The 23,751-nt window shown below is 38.3% G+C and overlaps 1 protein-coding gene across 2 annotated transcripts in view; it reads left to right on the top strand.

Moving 5' to 3' along the window:
* Positions 1–23,751, top strand: part of cpne5a (copine Va) — a 90,045-nt gene that overhangs the window by 16,963 nt on the left and 49,331 nt on the right. The window contains exons 3-7 of one of the 2 annotated variants that reach the window (XM_032573278.1): positions 558–604; positions 8,265–8,368; positions 9,345–9,384; positions 10,262–10,276; positions 10,433–10,509. In XM_032573278.1, the coding sequence (XP_032429169.1) occupies positions 558–604; positions 8,265–8,368; positions 9,345–9,384; positions 10,262–10,276; positions 10,433–10,509 (283 nt within the window). The remainder of the gene's footprint in view (positions 1–557; positions 605–8,264; positions 8,369–9,344; positions 9,385–10,261; positions 10,277–10,432; positions 10,510–23,751) is intronic. The other variant, XM_032573285.1, reaches the window with a different exon arrangement.

The following is a 23,751-nucleotide window of genomic DNA, read 5'->3' as shown; positions in this document are numbered from 1 at the left end:
ATGTCATAAAGGCAACATTTTTATATTTTTTGCCACTGACTAGAAAATGGAGGAAACATTTTTCATAAGCCCTTTGTGTAAATAAGCCTTGGGGAAAAAAGAAAAACAAAAACATCACACTCATCCCAATTTTTTGTGCACGCCTGCAGCTGAACCTGAGGCTATATGCCGGGTCACGTCACTTCCACCTGCACCAGCTTCAACACGAAGCAACAAGACGAAATCAGAAGAATCCCACCCATTAGGACACAGTTTCTCTGATTGCATAGCTTACAGTAAATTGTGCTCTAGGGCCTCTCAGTCTTATTTTGGAGAGGTTTTCTTCCCCCCCTAGAAGTGGATGTCAGTCAACATTAATCATCAAGTCTGCTACTTCATTATGCTGTCAGGGTGTGGCAGGATAATTAATGACAGATGTCAGCAGAGAAGGAGCAAAAACAAACACTGTTTGAGGATTCGCAATGCATTTTCAAAACCGTTCAATGACAATTAATTCCTCTGTTTTCTCTCTCTCTCTGTCTTTCCCCTCCTGTTTCTGCCCCCTCTGCTTATCTCAGTGGTTGTGTTGTACACCCAGGGCGTGGAGTCTAAACAGTGGCGAGAGGTAAGAGATCAACAAGACTCAATCAGCCCGTTTCTTCTCCATGACAGGCTGTTTTCTGTTCACAACCCCTTTGTCGCCCCCTCTCCTCCTCCTCAAGGTAAATATTCTGTGCCAATCATTTGCGATCGATTGACCCTGTGAGCACTAGTGCATCGGTCAGCACCGACTTAGCTTTTGACTGGCTGTCTGACCGACTGACTGATTAAGGTGACAGGTACACGCGTCTATAAAGATTTTTCTCTGCGTCGGCCTCCCCTCTGGCTGTTTGAAACAGGGCCGTAATTAGACCACAGAGACCGATAAATCTAGCGGAGTTTGCAGCCAGACAACAGAGGGAAGCCTCGGAAATTACTACGCACACTCAAAGTTTATCGAAGTGCAGAAAATCTGTGACAAACAAGCTTCTGTTTGGTCACTTTGGCGATGGGCAAAACCAATGCTCTTTGTGAACATTACAGTCAGCTTGCAGAAATGACTAAAAATATGCTTCTGGTTTGTTTTTCACCTAATTTTCTTTGACTCACACCACTAGATTGAGGCAACACAAGTGCAAACTGGTGTGACACAGTTACAAAGGGATGCTGGAGGTGTTGGATACAGCATATGTAGGTAAATGTGGACTCTTAATATGTTTCTACATTGAGGGAGAACCTTCATATTCAGTGGAGCTGCTACAACAATAACAAATAAAGAACAACAATAGAAGGATAACTGCTAAGAATCAATGACAGTGACAGTTTAATTGATAAGATTTCTAATTAAAAACTGATACTACGAAAAAATCATGACATCAATTTTAAGTTTGCCACATACTCTAGGTGTGAGATGCATCCTAGCTAAACATCTTTATCTCTAAACTATGTACAAACCTTTAAAGCTTGAATAGTTATAAAGAATTAGCATAAATACTTCAGGAAAGTACTGTATGTGTCATAATGCAGAGCTTTTGTGCGATGGTAAGATACGCATGGCTGTGCTCCGCATCTGGTTCTAGTGATGCATCTAAAAGCAGAAATGCAAACACCGTCGAGGGGTTCAAAGGTCAAGTGACATCACTGCAGTTCAGAACAAAGCAAAACAAAAAGCTGTACTTGTGTCTAAAGAAAAAAAATTGCATTTCCTTCTGAGTTTCGATTACAAAGTCAACGCAGTTTTTAAAGGTCAATTTTCCATCATGTTGACACTGCTTCTCTTGGAGTGACCTAAAAAAAGAGGATTTCTCTGGTTTTATAAAAACATTTTTGAGTGTGTGAACAGTAGAAGTTTTTTTTAAGGAGTAAATGATAACTGCAGGTTTTAAATGGTAAAATGAAGGGAGCCTTCATAATAACGTAAAGATAGAATTTGTAACTGTGTATTGAAGAGATAATGTTATTTATATAAACAGAATTGGTCCAAGAACAGAACCTTGGGGGACTTCCTTAGAACGGGGGGAAAGTAAGATTAAACATGGCCTATTGTAACACCCAGCGATTGACCATAAAGGTAGTTTTTAAATCTTGTCCAAACCTAAAAATGAAAATTACAGTAATAGTAGACAGAGGTTGAAGGTGTCAAAATCTTTTATTTTAGATCTATAATAAAGAGCAGCACTGTGTGGCTTATTTCTAATTCTTAGACTATCTGTTTACAACGAGGGTAGTGCCATGTCCAAATTCAGACTGGTATGAACTTAAAATTAACTTACTGCATATAAAAAGTTTAAAGCGCTAAAATGTGATGTCATTATTCAACAAACTAGCAGATAGTGTTAGTTTTAAATTGGAGGATCAAGGCATAAAAATAACTATTTAGCAAAAAGTTGCTAAAGTCAACATTAATTATTAGTTAGGAAGTTTTAATAGTTTGTCTAGCCAATATAAAATAAAACGACTACATAGTAAACGCATGATGGAAGCAGAATCGCCTAAAAGATTGAAATCACAAGAAAAGAGCAAATATGACCATCTGAATAAGATATGACTCAGTTTATAGAACCTTTGAAGACTGAAGAGGCAGAGTAGGAAGTGACATTTATTAAAACACACATCTGTAGCAGAACTACATGTTAAAAGAATATTTCAGCTAAATCTGCATAGACGGTTCTCTGAGCCATGACCTAAATCTCACAGATCATGTAAGACTTTCATTGAAAAGTCTGATTATAAATGCTTAATAAATGTTGTTTGAACCACAGCTTGGCTCCCAGTCGCAGCATTAATAAATTAGGCCAAGAAGATGAGAACATTTGTTTGCAGGTATACTTTATGTCACAATGTGTTTTACCAAACTGTCTCCCTAAACTGTAATCTTCGCCAGAGGTTCTGAATATTACAGAATGAGATCAAACATTTACTGTAGAGATGCATTAATTTCTGTAGCGTCTTGGCTTTGAGCTCTTTTTCTGGCAGTGGAAAATCAAACTGGTTTCTTTTTTTTTTTTTTTAACCAGTTATAGCGTTAGTATCGGCCCTTCTTTGAAGGCATCATCCTAATTAAGAGTTGGGAGAGTGGTAGTTATATTATTCATGAAATACATGTGCCTTACTCCGTTCTAATTTTCAAAGAGAGCAACCTTTGTGGTCGTAGAAAGAAAAATCAGATTGTATATAAATCTACAGAGTTGCGGCTGATTCATGGCTTTGTTTCTTAGACACAAACTGCTCTGGTGCTGGAAAAAAAAAACTGTGATTTCTTCAGGTTGCTCAACATTTTTCATCCTTTTTGCTATATCCTGTTTTTAATGCAGATTGCGTTGCCATCACTGCTCATGATGAATTTAAATCTCAGATAAAAAATACATTACATACATAATATATAAGATCTTCTGGCCTTAGTTCTCTCTAAACCTCATTGCACAAAACCGATGTGAGTGTTCCTTAGTTAGTTTTTGTCTCATGATAAACTGCAGTTTCTTTGGGTCTTTTTCACATCAGGCGCCAATAGATCCTTTTCTTTTTCATAGCTGAATTTTAGTAAAAGGTGCTTCACTCACTGAAGCTATCCGGTGGATATAAAAAAAGATGCTATCAATCAGTTTTACATGTTTGCAGAGCGGCAGGTTTTTTTCAGCAGGTGTCCTAATTAAATCATGTTATCATACATTTTCCTCTGTAGAATATAGATTATGCCATTTATTTTTGGGCGACGTGTTTAAAGACTCCTATGCTGGGAGGAAACCAAATTTATTTGCTGTGACTCTATAGATTTAATTTTATGCCAATTTGCTTGCTGCATGTTAACAGGAACATTGTTCCTGTTTTACTGAAAATAAAAGTAAAAATAAAAATCTGTTTGTTTAAAACTAAAGTTATGTGTTTGAAACAAGTAGTCAAACAATTTCTTTTCTCACTGAAATCTACAGGTGCGTTTGAGGATGAGGGAGCAGGTTTATTACATTTTCTCCATTAGACTTTCACAAATGAGGGAAGTTTCAAATCTGTCAAAGTTTTTGTAATAAGCGTATTTTAAGTTTATCTGCCCCAAACTAATATGTTGGTATGGGATCTAAAGTAATTGGTTTGTGTGAAAACAAATTGACTCATCGTAACTGTAAAAGCAACATCTATTAGCCGATTTGAATGACTTTAATGTTTTATAAACCACCAGTCTAATTGGTTATCAAGATCAAATCAGTCCCACAACATTAGTTGCAATTAATTTGATCTGAAAAATGAAATACATCTTCCCAATAAATAGAGGAGCAGAAAATCTAACAGCTCATTAATGTTTGCAGAGAAGATATCTGGTCCAATACCAGTCAGTGTCTATTTACCATTCATGAAGTAAATAACACAAATTAAGTCCGACATAAATTAAAACCTACAATATAAATAAAAGCATTTCTCTGCTACCCCATGAAATGGTTATTCTAAAGCTGAATGCTCTTTTCTAAATTAAGAATTAAGCTGATTAAAGAGCTGAACTTTATCGAGTATCTGTTTGACTCTGATGTGAAGAAGAAGAAAATTATTTTGATTATCTAACTCAGAGTTTTATGACCTCGTTTGGATCCAGAGAAGGCAGATAAAAATAGGAAATTGGAGGAAATAAATAAGGTTCCTGTGTCATTATGAGAAAATCTGTCAGCAATCACATCAGTTTCTGCTAAGGACAAGAACAAAGCACTGCTTCTCACAGGTGTCTGTGTCTCAGGTGTTGTTACCCTCTTTCATCAGAAATTGTCACGGATGTAAGATTTTATCTACAACCTTTCATCTTAACGAATCAAAACTGTATTCCAAACATTGTTTTTAATAAAATATAAAACTTGTATCTTATTGAAATATTTTCCTGTGGTGGCAGTAGACGATTGATTGCATCAAGTCGTGGTTGCAGAGTAAAGGAAGGACTTTCTCTGAACAGGAAGAAACCTCAGTGTGAGCAGCCATGTGGACCTACTGGGTGTTTACAAAAACATTGCAGACTCAGAAACAAACAGAAATGAAAACTGGTAAATGAGCGTAAATGACAGCAGTAGGTATTCTAGTGACTTCATCAGAGATAAACGGAGGCAAATGGATGAACTCTAAGCCAGTAGTACGATCTAAGGGACGTAAAAATCAAAGTAGATACGGGAGTGTGATCCAGCTGCAGTTGCTTTCAGATGAACATTACAATACAGCAACAACCTGGATTATTTGGAGATTAGATTATTGTTTTGAGAAAACTAAAGGGTTTGATTTAGTCCATTAGTAATCCGGCTGATCGAAGACTTTTCACATAACAACCCAAGCAGGATTTTGACCTTATGCATGATTTTAAGATGGGAAAGTATTGTTTAGTTGAACAAATAAGAATTTTTATTTTTTTTATCATCTTTCAAAGTTTGGCTTTTTACCTCAAACACACACACATGCCCACACACGGCTGAAAAACTCATTAAACTGGTAGCAAGTATAGCAAGCAAAAATTCCTAAACCAGAAAGTTTGGAGTAAGATGCAAATGTTGATGGGCATCAATTGATGTTCCTGGGCTAAAAGAGCTTTGTTCACCTGTCACAGGTGCCCCACCTCTGGCTTAGAAGCGGTGGGTGCAGACCGAATGGCTCTCCTAAAAAGAGATACGGCCCGAGGTTTTACAGTGCTGATGACAGCTGGCTAAGCAGCAGAGTCAAGCTGTGCAGCATTGATAAAGCTAAGCGCCTCTTTTGCCTCTCTCTCTCCAGTGATGTGTTTTGGCTCTTCTATGAGGAGATATGGTTGGTTGAAGCCCCCTTTCACTGTGCCACCAACCAGCTTTTAATCCAGTTATGGTCCAAGCTCCCACATTGACTCCCAGTCATTCAAATTTCTCATCAGCTGAAGTATACCTCAACAAATGTTATGGATATATTGTGTTTTCCGCTTTCAGCAGTAAATCCCCTGGAGACCCATGTCCCCATGACAAATTGTGTGTTTATTGCACAAAAGTGCTGCAGTATCTCATTACTCTGTTACCGCATGATTTTAAAGTCTTAATTTGCGACACCCTCCTCTGTAATTTCCCCCCAGTGTATGACAGCTTTCCCTCTGCCTACCACTTTCACTTAACTACAAAGTCGACAGAATATAGCCTCCCTGAATTTGAGCAAAGCCTGGAGTTTCCACTTCAAGCTTCTAGACAGTAATCTTTTTACCAAGATAGATTTTCTGACACCTCTCCACACAATTTTTCTCGTCACGGTTATCAGAGGGGAAGAGGTGTGTGCTGCCTCAGTTGGCTGATCAGGGCTTTTGGTGCTGATTGTTCTGCCTCTGCAAATGCCCGGGACAAAAGTGAATATACTGTAGCCCCCCTGCTGTCACCCTCAATGCCAGCCACGGAAATTACGTCCCTGCTGCCTCTGCGGAGATTTCACCTCCTCGGCATTAGCTGCCGCAGAGCTCTCACGCTTCCTGGCAGTAGGAGCAAGAAGGGATGTGGTGCCACATCTTAATCACTTATGGTTTGTGTTTGATGGCAGACGTCAGCAAACCCACACTCTGTCACATACAGTAGATTTCAGCAGCTCTAGTATTGTATTTCCACTCGAAAGTACCTCCTGACTTTTTTAATATATTTTTTTACATTTATTGTCAGTACGAATCCTGCTGTTCTGTGAAGGCCTCTGAGTTTATTTAGAGAACATTAATGAACAAGCAGATTTTGATAGGTTCAAAACGCTGCTTTGGTAAATACTCTTTTTATTATATATTTTTTATTCCTTAAATTGACTACATAATTGTAAAATACAAGGTACAATTCTAGCTTCTACTTCTATACAATCTATAAAGTTTGCTGTGCATTTAGGCAACCTTTAACTGTACACTTTCCAAAATGAAGCCTAGGCGCAAATTCAAACTGGAAGACTCTTTAGCCCCACCTGCATCATCCAGTCGGCGCGTCCCGCTCATCACCACCGACCTATCAACGCTGGACCAAGCCACGTCACGTCCAATCACCGACCAAGGCCCAGTTGATAAGGACCTCCATCCATGGCATCTTCCGCTTTCCAGCTGCGCTCAACCCTCCTCCACCCCTTCTCCACCTCCACTCTTCAGGCTCCCATCCTTCACCGACCCCCACCACCAGTGTCGGGTCCCGGGGGATGACATTCCTAACCTACATCGGGAATGCTCATCCGAGCTGATCGCAATTCACAGCTCAATGTCCTCAGCCGGGGCCCGAGCGCCAAAGAACTTTAAATTCATGCATGTCAATAAACCTTTTTAATCGCTGTTTTTCCGTCTGAGTCTCTCCAGATTGAATTTGGGTTTCAATGGAAAAGTGTAAAAGAAGAAAGTAAATGTTGAAGGAAAACCATTATAGATGCTGTTTGCAGTTTGTCACAATCCACACAGGGAAGGTAGCAAGCAGACCCTCGGGTCAGATGAGGCAAATGTCTTCAGTAGAAAGAGGGAAGTTTATGGATGGATGGAAACAGGGTAAACCCTAAAGATCCCTAAACATACAGTCACATCTACAGTGTCTCAGGCAAAAAAGTTCAACATGTCTGAATACTTTTGCAAAACACTGCAAGCCTCCATCAGTTAAAATATTTTGTCACCGCTTTAGCAATAACTTTTCTGCTGCCACTTTGTGCCTCTCTTTGAGTTTACCCCTAATGAATGCAGTCACAGAAACAGGAAATTGAAATTCCTCTATTTTTTTGTCCTCATTAGACTGTAACGAGGACATGTGTCAGTTTATGGTAGCTTTTTGACTCTGGTTGTTTTATTTATGCAGCTCGACTCCAGTTCTGAGTCTGAATAATTAATATTTGACAATTAATGTGTGTGAGAGTGTGTTTGTAGGGAGCCACATTATCTGTTTATGACTGAAGGTTCTGCTCTGTGGTTCTGTTGTTTTGTGTGTGTGTGTTTGCACTGAAGTTTTTCCCTTCTTATTGTATGTGTTAATTAGTTAGAGCTAAAAATTAGATTTGTTTGTTCCAGGCTCTGAAGAAAATATGTCAAGTTAATTTATTTGCTCCTCTGTCTTGTTTCCACCTGTTATTGTGAAGTGTCTGAATGAATTAAAAATTGAAACAATCAGTGATTTCTGATAATTGAATCTGATCTCATAAGAATCCCTTAATTCACGCAGTCAATTTGGGGCTGATGGAGGAGGAGGTGTGTGTTTATTACGCATGACCAATTCTGTGTTCACGTTTTCCTTGCTTGTCTTTTCTTCCCCTCCTTTGCTTCTGTTCTGGTCCAGTTTGGGAGAACGGAGGTGATAGACAACACGCTAAACCCGGATTTCGTCAGGAAGTACATCCTGGACTACTTCTTTGAAGAGAAGCAGAACCTGCGCTTTGACGTGTGAGTTTTTCTGTTTGATCCGGCTCTCTCTGTGAACACACACCAAGGTGTGTGTGTGTGACTGTATGCCCTTTTCTAATATAGTTCTCAAATTCATCCCTCTTTCTCTATAATGTCAACATTTTCTGAGCCCTCTTTCCACTTCATCCTTCTGCGGTCTTGACTTTGCTCTCTGTAGATCAGTCTTTTTCTCCTTTGGTCTCTTTATCAGCAGCTCGTCTCTCCATTGAGAAATTATTCATCTGTAGATTAGCAGAATTAGATGAGGCATTATAAGTGTTTAATTTTAAGTTTTGCCTTTAATCTTTCGTCCGCGAAGCAAACGTCTGAGACGGCGTTTCTTAAATTCAAGCAGACTCCTGCTCCCTGCCTGTCCTGCCTTTTTACTTTTGAAAAGGTCAGACTAGTGAGAGGGTCAGTAAGGTACCGCTTTATTTGAAAGTTGGCCAGAAACGAGTGATCACTTCCTTTAGAAAAGGACTTACCCTTCCAAATAATAATAATAAAAAGACACAGAAAAAAAGTACGTACCTCTTAGACATGAAATCCCTGGTGGACTCCTGCTGAGCTGGAGGTCTCCGAGGATTTCTAAGCTCTTAATGAATTTATTTGACATGCTTTTGTAATACAACACTGGCATGGGAAAAGACATAGAGAGAGAGAGAGAGAGAGCCTCCCTTCATAATTAGTGCTACTCATTTTCATCTCTATTTTATTGCAGAGGTGGGAGCTTGGGTATGCTCGGTCTTAATTACTTTTACAGTAAGTTTGGCTAACAGACACTCAAAACTTTTTCTGCTTTGATTGGCTGTTTCCACCCCTGGAATCACCCCTGGCACAGTTTCTAGCAGCCATAAAATACACAAAGTTTTTCTTGAGTTCATCTGGAATTACAGCCTGTAATGTTTCATTTCTCTTCTTTGTGTCAACCCGCACATTACCCTTGAGTTATTTGTGTTTCATTTGCTTTTTCTAGGTATGACATTGACTCCAAAAGTCCAGATTTAGCAAAACATGTAAGTGAAACAATTTTTTTCCCCTGTTTCTATGTGAATGAGGAACTCGGCTTTGAAGTGCACGGCTCAGATATTTAGGTTCTATGCAAACCTGTGTTTCCAAAACATCTTTCAAATATATTTTCCGATAGTGAGTGATTTGTGCTTTGACTAACAAAATGTAGTTTCGTTTTTCTTTCTGTCTGCTTCTATGTTTTTTACTTTACCTAACTCCCCCAGAGCAATGATAATAGAGATTTCATTTGCATCTGGTATGGCCTCATTACCTTTGTTTCCCCGAAGTGAGAAATTAAGCATTGTACACCCTCATCAAAGCTTTTCAGCACAGCTCTCTGTGCGGAGGTTTTACAGGTTTTCAAAATAGTATTTATTTTGAAAGGCCGGTTTTGCCTGAAAGAGAAAGTGCTTTATTGTGAAGCATACATTCAAAAAGAGTCAACAGAGTGAATGCATGTTGGTTTTACCCCCATTTCCCCAATGAACGCAAACAATACAGCAAACAATATATTTGATAGACTTGGTTTGCATACTACCAAATTTACGTGTCAAACAGGAGTTCGGTGATGCGATGCCTACATCAATGTGTGTTTGCATTGTGTCTCACGCTCTGAAGATACACCATCTGCACTGGTCGCTTTCCTTCTCTTGCGCTCTTACACATCCCTCTTTCTCTCCCTCTGAGACTGTGCAGCTCTGCGGCTCCCCTCTCTGCCTTTCTGCTTTGTCAAATATTCATTTTCTGCTCTTTTTTCTCGTGCTGTGATGCCAGTCTGGTTTTCGAGTCATGTGTCTTTTCGTTCCATGATATGCTCTGTTGTGTCACTGCTGCTGCCTGGTCTTTCTCTTTCTTCCTCCTCCTCCTTCTCCACCCTGGAAGCCCAACGACTTTAACGTACGTGTCTGCCTCAGACGCCATTATATATAAATGTACAATGCCTATGACGATGCCTAACTCCTCACTGATTCTCCTTCTTACTCCCATACGATCTGCTTGAATGCCGCTGTCCGTCTCTCTTCATCCCGCTTCATGCCTGCGTCACCATGGCAGGACTTCCTGGGTCAGGTCTACTGTACTCTAGGAGAGATCGTGGGCTCGCCTGCCAGTCGTCTGGAGAAACAGCTAGTGTGAGTTTCCTTTTCGCTTCCTTTTGTCCATTCTAAAAGCAGGTTTGATGTGTAAGATCAATGTGAGGATGGAGCTCCTGAATATGTCCACGTTTCAACCATCTGACCCAAACCGTCAATCTCAGATGAAAGTATATTGATTGAGAAACGCCAACATGGTTGAAAAAGGCTCAATATAAGCATCTTAAAGCCTGATTGAAACTTGCAGCTAAACGTATGTACTCTTATTTATCCTGAGAACATTTCTTATGGTCAGATGAGACAAATAATGGAGTCTGTAGCATTTATTAAGTGTCGTAGTGACAGCATCATGCTTTACCAGCATTCAGCAGCTAGTAGACTCTGTACGTCAAGATACAGAGTCTACTATAAACATAAATAGTGTTTGGGTTTATGAGTGGGTGAACGTTTGGAGGTGAATGTAACCTAGAATGTAAAAACTTTTGATTGGTTGACGAGGCAGAAAAATAGCGATAAAAGTCAGTCCATCTTCATCATAACTGGTGTGCAGGTCACTTCAGAAATAGTGGACTAGTGAAAGCTAAGTCCATGGCAGAAAACGTACCAAAATAAACAGAGCTGAACCATATTTCCATTAGAAATGCCATCAAATATCCTACCAGAATTGTCCCAGGACCTTGTTGATGGCTGCAGAAAGTGTATGAAGATTTAGCGAGTATAAGTGGTTTGTATTTATACCTAAAGCTGTTTCACAAAGTTTCAAACATTCAATTTGTGTTGTTCTATTGCATCGCTCAAAATTAATATTACATGCTTTGCTCTCCATGCGTAGGTAAAAACCTTCTGACACCAATAAGATAAGCAGATGTTTATGTTTTACAAAAACTGATTTTCTCATTAAATTAAATCACTGTTGAATAATCAGAGCTAAGACAGAGTTGGGAGAAAAAACTCTTTCATTTGCAGTCAGCTGCGTTTTGGTCCATGATTAAACTCATGTGCTTGGATGGAGATGGGTAATTGAACATGACTGTGAGCTTCCTCAATGGAGTCCCTGTCATTAACATGCATGCCGTCCATGAAGAGGAGATAGAAGTAAGAGAGAGGAACATGTCTCTGTCACCCTAATGCCTTTTTTAATTTTGGAGATCATAAAGTAGCATATTAAAAAAAGAGGTAATTTAATGCTAGCTTTGGACAAAACGTTTGGCTCCTTTTTTTCTCTTTTCTCCCCGAGTCCTTGGCGAGTGACGTTCTCTGTGGGCGACGTGTAGCGACCGCGTGCTGCTAAAACGAAACAACAACAAAGCGTGTTGACGTCACAGATCACAGAGTTTAATCTCATACAAAGCAATCGACAACAAAACTGCAGAGGAACAGAGACATGCATTTTCTCATAAGAATAAGACACACAAGGGGAAGACAAAACGAACATGAAACACAGACAAAAAAGCAAAAAAATAGCGGCCGCTCTCTCTCTCTGATTTTTCCTAACACGGATTCTTAAAGTAAAGAGGTGTTTTGTTTCCCTATTTAATATATGCAGTCAAGGCGTTCCGTTCTTTGACCTATTAGAAACTCCGTAGGGACTCAGAAAACTTGGAAACTCCCCTCATTATGGCAAAGGTGTCTGTTTTTTGTCCAAGCAAAAGGGCGGACCACTCCGTGCCCATCTCCGTCCGACACGGGCAGAGGCGCCAAGAAGTCTCTAACCCCTATCGACCTGTAAATTTTATTGCTCTGTGTGTCAGCGGGGGAGGAAAAGGCCCTGCTTCCCCATGCTCAACAGAAAACTGTTCCAAACAAGAGCGTTGGCCATCCCTTTACACATGTCGCAAGACTAACTGTATTAAGCATTAAAATCAATCACTTTTTCTTAACAAGCACTAAGGCTGAGAAATACAACCTAAAAATTACATCTCCATTTTTAAAAATGTATTGGTAATGCATCTTCTATGTATTTTCTACTCTTATTTACTGTCATTCATAACTATATTAGATTCTGTACTGATAAAGTTGCATTGATTAGGTTTAGGGTCAGTGATGAAACGTCAGAAACATTCATAAATCTGTTTCTGAATCAAAAAATGCCACCAATACTTGAAAAGAAAAACAGCAAAAGCAAGCAGAAGATTTTTTTGAGTCTGTGCTGCTACAGGTGAAATGGGGACCAAGTCAAACAAAAGATGAGAGAAAGACTGATATTCAAATTTCAAACTAGTTAGAGTTTAAAAATGCTAATATTTCAAAAATAAGTTGCACAATGTTCAGGGACATTACAAGTTTTGGAGGTTTCGATAATGCTTCAGATGTATTTCAGAGTTCAATATGAATAAATATCATCATGACTGAATATTTTTAGCTTTTTTGCACCTTTTATGTCCTAAGAAATGTAGTTTTAATTGCAAATCTGACAGATACTTTTAGACTAAAATTGCTTTGAGAAAGACTGATGTAGCCTCTGTGTTTCCCATGTTGCTTTACAAACATTTTATTTTCGATGTCTGGTCAAAATGTTTTATTTATTGATCTTTTGATTTCAATACGTGGGATTATTAATATATGTCAAAACACACTACTTCATTGTTTGTTCATCTTTATGTGGCCAGGTACAGCACACAGTCAATTATTACAAAATGACTACTAACATTGACTTCCACAAGGTAATTTGAGTTTCCAAATGAACTTTTCTATTTAAAAGAACAATAAAGTACACTTCTAAGATATTAATAAAAATGTCATGCAATAAAATAAGAGTCCACAAACTTTTAAGGACAAAAGTGTCAAACTCTTCACTTTTCAGCTTAAACTATTTAGTTACAAAATAATAAAGAAGACATATTACTTATAAAGTTTATAGACAAGAAAGGATAAAATTAACAACAGATTTACAAAGCAGCGTCTTTCTGAGCTTTCTCTTCTTAAGACAGAAGCCGCTTGACCAATGATGATTTACAGATATGATTTAAATCCCGTGAAGCGGCTCTAGTATATCTGTAACAGATCTACCTGGGAGTGTAAACCAACCTGATATTAGCTGGTTAATCAGTCCGGATCTCTGTTCAGGTTGAGTTTGAAAAGATCAGCATAGCAGGAAATCAGTTTATTGTCACTTGTGTTTCTTGTGATAGAAACTATTTCCAGTATATTTATTTCTCCTGATAGCGAGAGAAAAGTGTTGCGGTATGTTTCAGCCAGCTAACTGGCAGTGTGCAACACCTTTGATTCTGTATTTGCTCTAGCATCTTATTAGAATAACTTTAATCAGTAGGAACATTGTGATAGAAAAAGTTTTGAAGCTAAATTTTTAACATTTTGGAAAACTCTAGAAACTGACTCACACATGTTGCCCATATTGACGAAAAGATGAAACATAGATGCCGTCTCTCAGTTCAGACACTCGAGAAACTAAAAATATGTGTAAAACAGAGCATCAAAAGCAATGTGATTTTATATGTATTGAGTGTTATTTGAGTTTCAAATAAACCGGTATGAATAAAACAAATCCATACATCATCCAGCACTAACGAACACTCAGAGATCTCTCCGCGGCTCTGTGAGTGATGACCCTTATTTGAAGGGTGAAGGAGAGTTTAATAAACCCTTCGTTTCTGTGTTTGTGTCTGAAAGACGGTGCATATTTCTTTTTATGAATGATGAGGTGCTGCTGTTCCTCTTGGTGGGCGTTGGGGGTGGGGGTGGCTAGTTTGTGAGAAGCGGGGCTTTTTGGTATCGGCTATGAACTCTGCCAGAAGCTTGTGGGCTGGATTACAAAGCGTGGTGCCCTTCAGTGCTGAATAAGAGGATGAGGAGGATCAAGAGACAGAGCTCACCAGTGTGCTGTAAACTAGGCTTCACACCCCACATCAGAGGCAACGAGGAGGATCAGCTGCTCCCAGGCAGACACAACGGATGATATATTGATTCGACAGCTTCAGCGGGGCACCTTGATTACTGCTGAGCTAGCGATGATTATGTTTGCCTGTTTTTATTTATTTATTTATTTTTTACACGCTACTGTGCTGTGTTATTAAATTTTGAATACATCTGAGTAGCATTTTAGGACCACTAGGAAAATACACGTCTCTGTTACTCTGCTGTTGAACAGCTAAAACGTGCTCACTGCTTGGAGTTTTTGTTCAGTTTAGTGAAAGGCGACAACCAAAGAGCTGCTTAAAGGCCTTGCGCTCCGTCTCCCTGTCGAGTCTTCTGGGTTGACAGTGGCTCTCTGTACCGTAGCTTTGAGGAACGACACTTTGCAGGGACTTGGGGGAAATCTTTTAGTCATGCTTACACGAGCCCTCCAAAGGCACGCTGCGTCGAATGACCTGCTTAAGAAGCACATCAGCGCCCCTTTCTCTATTTTCCACACTTCATCCTTCATTTATTCCTTTTCCTTACATCTGCCAGATTCTTTTCTTTTCTTTTTTTTTTTCCCGGCCTGACCCCTTTTTCTTTCGCTGTGCTCTTTATAATTTATTTATTCGTTTAGCTCATTCAAACCTCATTCTCTGTCTTCACGGCTTTCACGCTCTCCTTTTGAAGATACAAGATATATTGTTTCAGCGTCGGCGCTATGCATAAATGCAAAAGTCACCTCAAGGACAGATAATGTCAAGTCAAGCAAATTAATTGAAATGTGTCACGCTGTAACTCTTCGCCGCTTAAATCGCATGGAAGATTTCAGCTTTTCTTATCCGCTCCGATAAAGCTGTAAAGGAAGTCTTTGCAATGCGACATGACTTACTCCAACATGCAAATTCATAACAGTACATTTTTGTTAGTCAAACGCTGACTAACAAATGATTACTGACATACAAACTTCTCTTTTATTTTAAAAATGCCTTTAAAAAAGTAAACGAAATAAAACACAACCTAGAGGTCTTATTATAGGCTAACCACAACGCTACCATTTTGGTTTACTTTATTACGTAAAGCTGTTTATTAGTTTAATACAAATAGCAACTCAGTCTTTCACATGGAAGCGACTGAATGAATTTAGCAATCTAAACGTGGTGAAGACGACTTGCTGAAGTGCAAACTTAGCATCAGAATGAGGGAGAAAGGGCATCTGAGGGACTTTGAACAGGATGTGAACTAATGTGTCTGTTGGCGACAGACATATTAGTCTGTGTAGGGGAACACATATAAATTAATTCATTCAAACAGGAAGTTTGCGTTTTTAAAATCTGTAATTCATTCCAACCCTCCATCCAAACTCCCACTAAAGTCAAACTTTACATAAAAGAGTAAATAATCCTAAATTACACTATTACACCAGAATAATTGTTTGGTGAAACGGTAAACATTGGAAAAATGAACATGATTTCTCCGGGACACCAAACTGTTTTGGTTCATAGACGTTTTTTAAATTTATCTCTTTGCACTTCTTTAACTTTTGGAAAGTCAAGCAATTTTCATATTGACTTAAGGAAAACATCATGACATGTTCTTCATCATAAAGCACTCTGCATCAGGCCCAGAACCCAACAATGAAAAGGAAAATACTGACATCCTTACTCTATGCTAACTACCTAAAAAGCTTGTAGAAATGTGCGCCTCAGTGATAGGAAGAGTCCTACATTATTATTGTACAGAAGTAACACTTGTTTTGCATGCCAGACACATGAGAAACAGTGGAGACAACGGAGGTGAAAGAGCAAATACGCAGCAGCAACAAAGTTTTCTAACACAGCAGAAACTTTGGATTGCACTGTTGCATAAGATGTCCTTCAGATTCACATTAAGAGAAAAAAATGTAACTGAGATGGTCATACAATGTTCAGATTTAGAAAATATTCAGATACATAATTATTTAGAGGACTGCAGCCTTTTAGATACTACAGAGCTATCAGTGTAACAATGAATACAGAGCAAGTTACAGGAGGCAATGCTGTTATTAGAGTTGAATTCTGAAAAAGGAAAAGCTAGCAAAGATTAGGTAAATTTATAGGACAGCATTTATAAACGTTTTTTTTTTTTTTTTTTTTACTTTCTTTGGAACAAGACGTTGCATCAATGGTGCTGTGATGTAAATGAAGCTATGCGGTTAAGACGGCTTCCCCTGAGTCTGGTGGCGGTGGATCAGCAGCGTGAGACTTCAGACGAGACTCTCCAGACCTCTTGAAGAGACGGAGGAGTTCAGGAGGAGGAGGAGGGTTACATAAAACAGTTTAAATGAGAATGAAACTATAAAGATGAGATTAAGACACCAGCCTGCTTGGTTCAAACTAAATTGAGCAAGAAAATCACCAGACCCATTGGGAGATATCTGGGATAAAAAAAAAAAGAAGGCAAGTTTGACAGTTTGGAAAAGTAGAAATGTGAGGTTACTGTAGCCAGTGGGCAAATCAGGTTATTTAAAAATCTGATCTTTCTCATGAAGATCCTAGGGAAGATTTTGTCATCCTGAGGTTATGTGAGCTGGAAATAAGTGAACTCGCACAATCACAGGAAAGCTCCAGCTTAAAATCTGTTTAAATCTAAGATGTTAAGAAGAAACAAACGTGTTTGGTGGCACTCCTTTCTCCTAGCTGTACCGGTTTTTTTATCGGACTGAAATTAGGGCCAAATTGACTCCTCTGCCACTTGAAATTGAATCTATGAATACCCAATTTTGCAAGGATCAAGGTTATAATGCACTACAATCAATTTCATTTTGCTAAGCCAGGTGAAAGGTAACAATTTAAGGAAACCCAAAAGATTGCATTGGACTACTTACTTGGCAGCAGTTCCTCTTAGTTCGAAAGCATTTGGCCACAGTTGGAGGCCACAACTCTCTTTGGAGCAAAGCAAACCTCCAGCAGAACCAAACTCAAAAGCAGCAGTAATCTGGAGACTGGGAGAGCAGACCAATACAGAGTCTGAGTCCGGCAAAGAATTGCTTTCAATAGAAAGAAAAACTGAGTTCACAAAGTTCATAGAAGTAATATCTCTTAGAGGGTCCTGGTTTATGAGAGACATTTCTTTTTCTTTTCTTTTTTGTGGAAACATTTAGATTCACGGCAGGAAGAATTTACTAAAAATGTAAGAGTGAACTAAGATTTTCTTTGTAATTAAAAAAAAAACCTTTGATGATGATTATGTGAGTATGGAAAAAGCATGAAATACCTGCTAAAAAGCCAATATTTAATCAAAAACATGAGGAAGCTTAGCTAATTATATGGTATACTTGTTTGTTTCACCACACTCAATCAAAGCAAAGTGTAAACACAGCGTCCATCTGATCCCTGATGGTAGCAAACCAATTACATCCAAACTGGATTTGACACGAGTGACAAGGCCGCAGCAACAATAATCAATAATGACTTTTCAAGGACAAACTTTGAGTGACACATTACAAGGCTAACATGTTAAACGCTACCAGCTCACAGTTCCTGAGTGATGAGCAGCGTACGCGGTAAAAGTAGTGAAGATTTAAAAGGTGAAGATCTTTCTAAACGGCTACTCATGTAACACCCAAAACAAGTCTGAATTTAATACACTGTTGAATAATTAACTATATGACTTGGTACTACAAAATAAGTACCAAAGGACTGGAAGCAAACATAGCAGCTCTTTAAAATATTTCCTTCACTTTTGAAACAAGCAACATATCATAAAATTTGCTTTACATTCTGCAAGAATTACTCAGTTGCATTTTGAAGATCTTTATCATTTTTCCTGCATATGTTTGCTACTATGTCAAAGTTCATTGTAACTCAAAGCCTTTTAGTAGAAAATTATCATTCAGAAAACAGATGTAGCCTTCTTAATTTGATTATAATAACATTAAAATAAATGTGTTTACAAGTCTGCATTTAGCCTCTGCTTTCTATCATTGCTTTCTCTGTTTATCACACTTTGTGTTCCTCTACACACCTATTAGGTTTACCGCTGCTTTTTCACTGTAACTAGTTTTAGTTTATTCACATAAAAGCAGAAAAGCACTTTACTTAACCTCTTGATCTTCTGTATTTGAGTTAAAATACTGGAAAAGGCATTTTAAAATCAAAATGTTTCAGATGCTTTTAGGACAACTCAGTGTGTCAATGCCATTACAGAACCTTTTCTTGTTTCCTTAAGTGGTTTCTGGTTTGTTTGGTCCAGATGGTTCCCAGTTGGATAGATTTCCCTCTGATGTCGGACATGGGAAGAAGTCCCAGTGCCACCACGATCCCGTTGAAGGAATAAAATATGGTGACTTAAGTCTCAGACTTAACTTTGATGTAAGTCACAAAAAACTAGTAGAAAAAATCTCTGAGGTTTGAGTTAGACCCGAACTGGAATGAGTCAAGTTTTGACTTACACTCATGTTGCAGTTGAAAACAGTGTTTTGTATGTTGAATACATTTTCTCTAAAAAATAATTGTGAAATGAAATCATGCCTAAAAAGAGAAATGCAATTTTGATTGTTTCACTCATCATCTAGAGTTGAGACCAGGCTTGAACTAGTCCGCCAACGCCGTCCTCTTACACTTTCACTTGTGAACATCTCCGATTAACCACATCAGTCAGACGAACCCGTTGGGTTTTCAGTTTGCAACCGAATCTGGACTTCCAAGACAAATGAAAAGTAGCTTTACTCAGGTGTTTGTTAGGGCCTTAAGGCAGATAAAGTACAGTATCCATTATAAGGCTTTTTATTCAACCTAACGCATAACAGCACCATCATATCCTACTTAAAACTAGAACAGAATATAAAACATTAGTTGATTTTATACTCATAAAACTTCAAACTCGCTGCAACCAAATTTACTCCCTGAAATCAGAAGCATGGCGTCTCTCTTGTCTCATCTCTACTTCAGAGACTCACAGCTCTTTTAAAGTTGTGTGTTAGCTGGCTGACTGACTGGGGGCTACGCAGCCGTTCTTCAGCTGTGTTGAAATGCAGCACAGATTTAAATAATGAGTGGGAAGTAAAAGAGTTCACTTTTGGTCAAACGAAGAGCCCTAATCCAAGTCCTTTTGACTGTGTAAATGTAGAGATGGTTGCAAGAACATTGTTGATTTTACCTTTTATCGAGATGTTTAGCTGCTCTACTTAAGTGATGAAGCCTTTAAGGTCATGGTAGGAATAATGGAGGCTTGGATATCCACTGAAAGATGTACAAAATAACCAGCTGTGGGGTAGAAAACATCTGCATGTTCCTTGTGTTATTACATTCATATTAAGTATAAGTGATGCATGTGGTGAACCGTAACAACTCTGCTGAAACTCTGAGCCTCCTCACCGACACACCATAATTAGATCATCTAAATATGTAGATAAATGAATATTTAAATGTGCTCCCTCTTACTTTTAGTTTTTAAATTATTTTCTTAAAGCTGTTTGAGAGTGAATACAGACCCATCAAACATTTAAGTTAGTTAGGGGACTCTGTTGTTTTTGCGAGTATTTACAATAATCTTTGAAGTGATTGTTTAAAGAGCTTTTTAACTTGCTTAGCCACATAATTTGATGCTTTACTGTCATGTTTTCACAGTTGTGAACTGATGTATAAACAGACTTAATTACGCTTAGCAGCTTTATGATGCACTGTATTTCCTCTGTGAAGAAACTATGGCGAGCCTAATCCAGGTCAAATATAAGCTTAAGAAAAGCTCACAGATGTCTATTTACTCCAAATCAAACCCATAATTAAATGCGCTGTGTTTTCTGTTTGCCAAAACATTCAAAGTATAATCTTTTTAAATTGCTATGTCATGTGGACTTGCTGAGTTTGGACAAAGTGAGTCTTTCCTTAGTTTTCTTCTCAGTTAATTACTTACCTGTACTGCATTATAGAAATAAGTCAGTAAAACTCAATAGAGATACTGGAACTGTGTTTTAAATGACTGAAAAACTCAAAATCAAGATTACCCCCAATGTTCCTATCTGTTAATCTATTTCTCTGATTAGTTATCTTCTTTTGGTGTTATTTGAATAACATAAATTTGAATAAAACTTTTTTTTTCTCCCTGTTTAAATATTCTCAGTAAAATAGTTGAAATACTAAATGATACCTGTATCACCATCAGAAATAAAAATGTTAACAGATATTAGAGCTTTTATCTCCCAAGTGAAACTATGGCCAAAACAGAAACAAATACGTGAACGCTGATACCAATCTACTTTGCTGTGGAAAACTCATTTTTCTAATATTCTTTTTTTAATGTATTTCCTGTTAATAGTCACAGTATTTTAGTGCAGTTGTGTGTGACGGGTGTGTATGTAACCAAGGACTGGGTTTGCAAATTAGCTTCTGGATAGAAAGCCTACACGCAAAACAATGGCTGCTTTGCTTTTAACAAAGCAACCAACTCTATCCACAAGTTACTCTAAAGCAAAAAAAAAAAAAGTTGCTCTAAAGCAGGGTTCTCCAGTTACGTCACAGAGACCCTGCCCTGCAGCTTTTAGAGGCAACTCTTCTCATAACCACAATCTCCTCAAGTTTTTCAGAGGCCTGGAGAGGAGCTGTGCATGTGATTTAGGTGTGATGAAATTATTAATTGCTCACTTTCTCAAAACAGTTGACGCTCCCTGTAGAGTCATAATTTGCCTTTGAACGTCACACACAATTAGGACATTCTGCTGCTTCACTAAATGCCAAATTAGGCTCCAAGGCTTAACACAAACAAGGGCCCCAGTCCAATAATGTGGATTCCTGCTTAGGATGTGGAAAACCTCAACCATGCTGACTGTACAAGAGCTAGCATGGTCCGATGAACCAGAGACTTATGAGGAATTATCCTGTTGTGGAAAATAAAACGGTGATTTCTTTGCTAACTTCATTTATAGGTTGTACTTACAACTACAGCATGAAACAAAATCTGAAAAATATCCCTCCTTTGTATGGAAGGGTGAAAGCTATCAGATTTTGAAACTCTGTTGTGCGTGAGGCATTAGATTTTTGTCTGCATGCTAATAGAGGCATTAAGAGCAAGAGCAAGCAAGGGCAGCGAAGGTTTTTACTCAGCAGGCGAGCGTAGCTGATTTCTTCTAAGCTCAGAGCGCAAGGTCCTCATTTTTGACATGACCATATGGTAATTCTGCTCCGAAGGTCAGAGTTCAACCAGAATCTGCTGCACCATTTAAAAACCTCTTTGTTGGTGAACTGAATCAGGGCAAACCATTGCACCAAGACTTCAATTACTTCTACCTAGTGCCAGAAATGGGGGTTAAAGGTCCTTCGCTCGATACTGACATAACAGCAGTGAAGGAAAAGTGAATCTGCCATGTCTTGATGTTGCTTCCCTGCAAATGGAAAGTTGGATAAAGTGCAGCTTTCTTTACAAGAGCAACAACAGAACAAATTTTAAAAACTCATTGATCTCTGATGGAGAGAGATGTTTTGTTCTTGGCAGGGGCAGCAATGTGTTTAAAAGAAAAATAGTTTTTTTCTTTCTGGTAAGCAAGAACACAAGAGCTGTGTTCCTGAGACCTGAGCATGTTTTTTTTTATTTATTTATTTTTTGCATTTAGACGAGAAAGCACCAAATGACTGACAGGATCTCCTAATCTTCTCCTTTACTTTCAAAACAAGTGATTTCTGGATTGCAGGTGGTTGATGAAAGCCTTGTTTATTTAGAATCAAGAAAAAAAAAAATCAAACACTATTATAGTAATTAAAGCTGCAGTGCAATTTATGTAATCAAAACATCAACGGCGGTCTTGCAGAACACCCGCAAAAAGAAATGGGACATGTAAGGAACATTTTAAGGATAGCAAATAAGTATTCTTGCATGTTGAATGTTTTCATATTTTGATATGTTGCAATTGCAAACTTAAAGTAGAATGAAGACTATGCTTTTTAAAAATTTGTAGAAGTATAAATCTGAAAAGTGTGGTGTGGAAAAGTTGCTTAAAAGCCAGATTTTAATATGGATGACTAAAAGTTTTCCTGTCAATCGTTCAATCGCACTTTTCATCTATGCAGTTCCTCCAGATTCATCAAGATCTGCTTCTTTGCATAATGTGGTCCTAGCTCTGCCTGCTTGTTTTTGTGGATGGTCACGTCTGGACAGGTTGGCATTTGTGCCGTATTCTTTGCACCGTACCTGAAAAAACAAACAAGCCATAATTTGTTATTTTTTTTTTTTTTTTGCACCTCTCTTTTCTTTCATAATAGATTTTCTTCTTACTTGGCTTGAGCTCATTCTGCCAAACGTTCAAAGTGCTTTAACACCGGATGCTGCCGGCTGTTACCTTTCCTTAAACACAAACAGGAGCTCATCTTGTATCACCAGAGCGGAGCCGCGCTCTTTACCTCTCTGAGAACCACCGTTCGTTTCCTCTGGTGTCATTTAGAATTAGTCAACGCACTTTTCATCATCTTTTTTTTAATCCTGCGGAGGTGAGGGATTATGAATGCTTATCAAGGTATGTAGATCAGGGGGATTAGAGGCATAATCCCATTTAAACCCACATAGAGTTTTGGGAACCCTCTCTAATTCTGTTCAGCTACGATTTGCCCACTGCCCCAAACATTTACAGTGGCACAAAGTCAAATCAGCTGCTGTGGCCTTTTTGTTGCTCTCTGAATCTACTCAAAACAGTTTGATTTCATGATAGTGTTATGTTGGTTATGATTTCCCCTTTTTTGTTTTTGTCACACCGATAATTTTTAATTGTCAAACAAACTGTAATATCAGACAAAAATAACCAGAATAAATAAAAAAGAAGTTTTCAAATGATAGTTTCATTTTCTAAGGGAAAAACTGCTATCCAAACCAACCTGACCCAATGTCAAAGCTAACTAGTCCACTGGTTAAGTCATGAATTAACCACGATTGTTTATATTTTAATGGTTCTTTTTGAGTAGCCACACCCAGGCCTGATTAGCTGTAAAATTAAGAAATGTCTTATATACTACCTGCTGGATAGCATGAAGAAGGCCAGAAGTTCTCAAAAAGCATGATCATGCATCTAAAGAAATTCAGGAAGTGATTGGAAGCAAAGTCATTGACATTCATTAATATGGAAAGAGTTACAAAGGAATTTTTTAACAGTGGTTAACCTTCCCAGCAGTGGCCATCTTACCAAAAGTACCAAGAGGATTAATCTAGGAAGTCACAAAACACAGAGCAACATCTAAACCCTGCAGGCCTCCGTTAAGGTTGGTCTTCATTATTCAGCAATAAGAAAGATGCTGAGCAAAAAATGGCCTCCATGGGAGAGTTGTAAGCTCAATTACCACTGCTGACAAAACAGAACACAAAAAATGTGTCTCACATTTTCCATCAAAATATTGTAAAGATCCATATTCTGTACTCTTACCACACAAATTTGAAACTTTTTGGAAGGGGTGTGTCCTGTCACAT

This window comes from Xiphophorus hellerii, chromosome 1, assembly GCF_003331165.1.
Source record: "Xiphophorus hellerii strain 12219 chromosome 1, Xiphophorus_hellerii-4.1, whole genome shotgun sequence".
NCBI lineage: Eukaryota > Metazoa > Chordata > Actinopteri > Cyprinodontiformes > Poeciliidae > Xiphophorus > Xiphophorus hellerii.
This window is presented reverse-complemented; position numbering and strand designations above follow the sequence as displayed.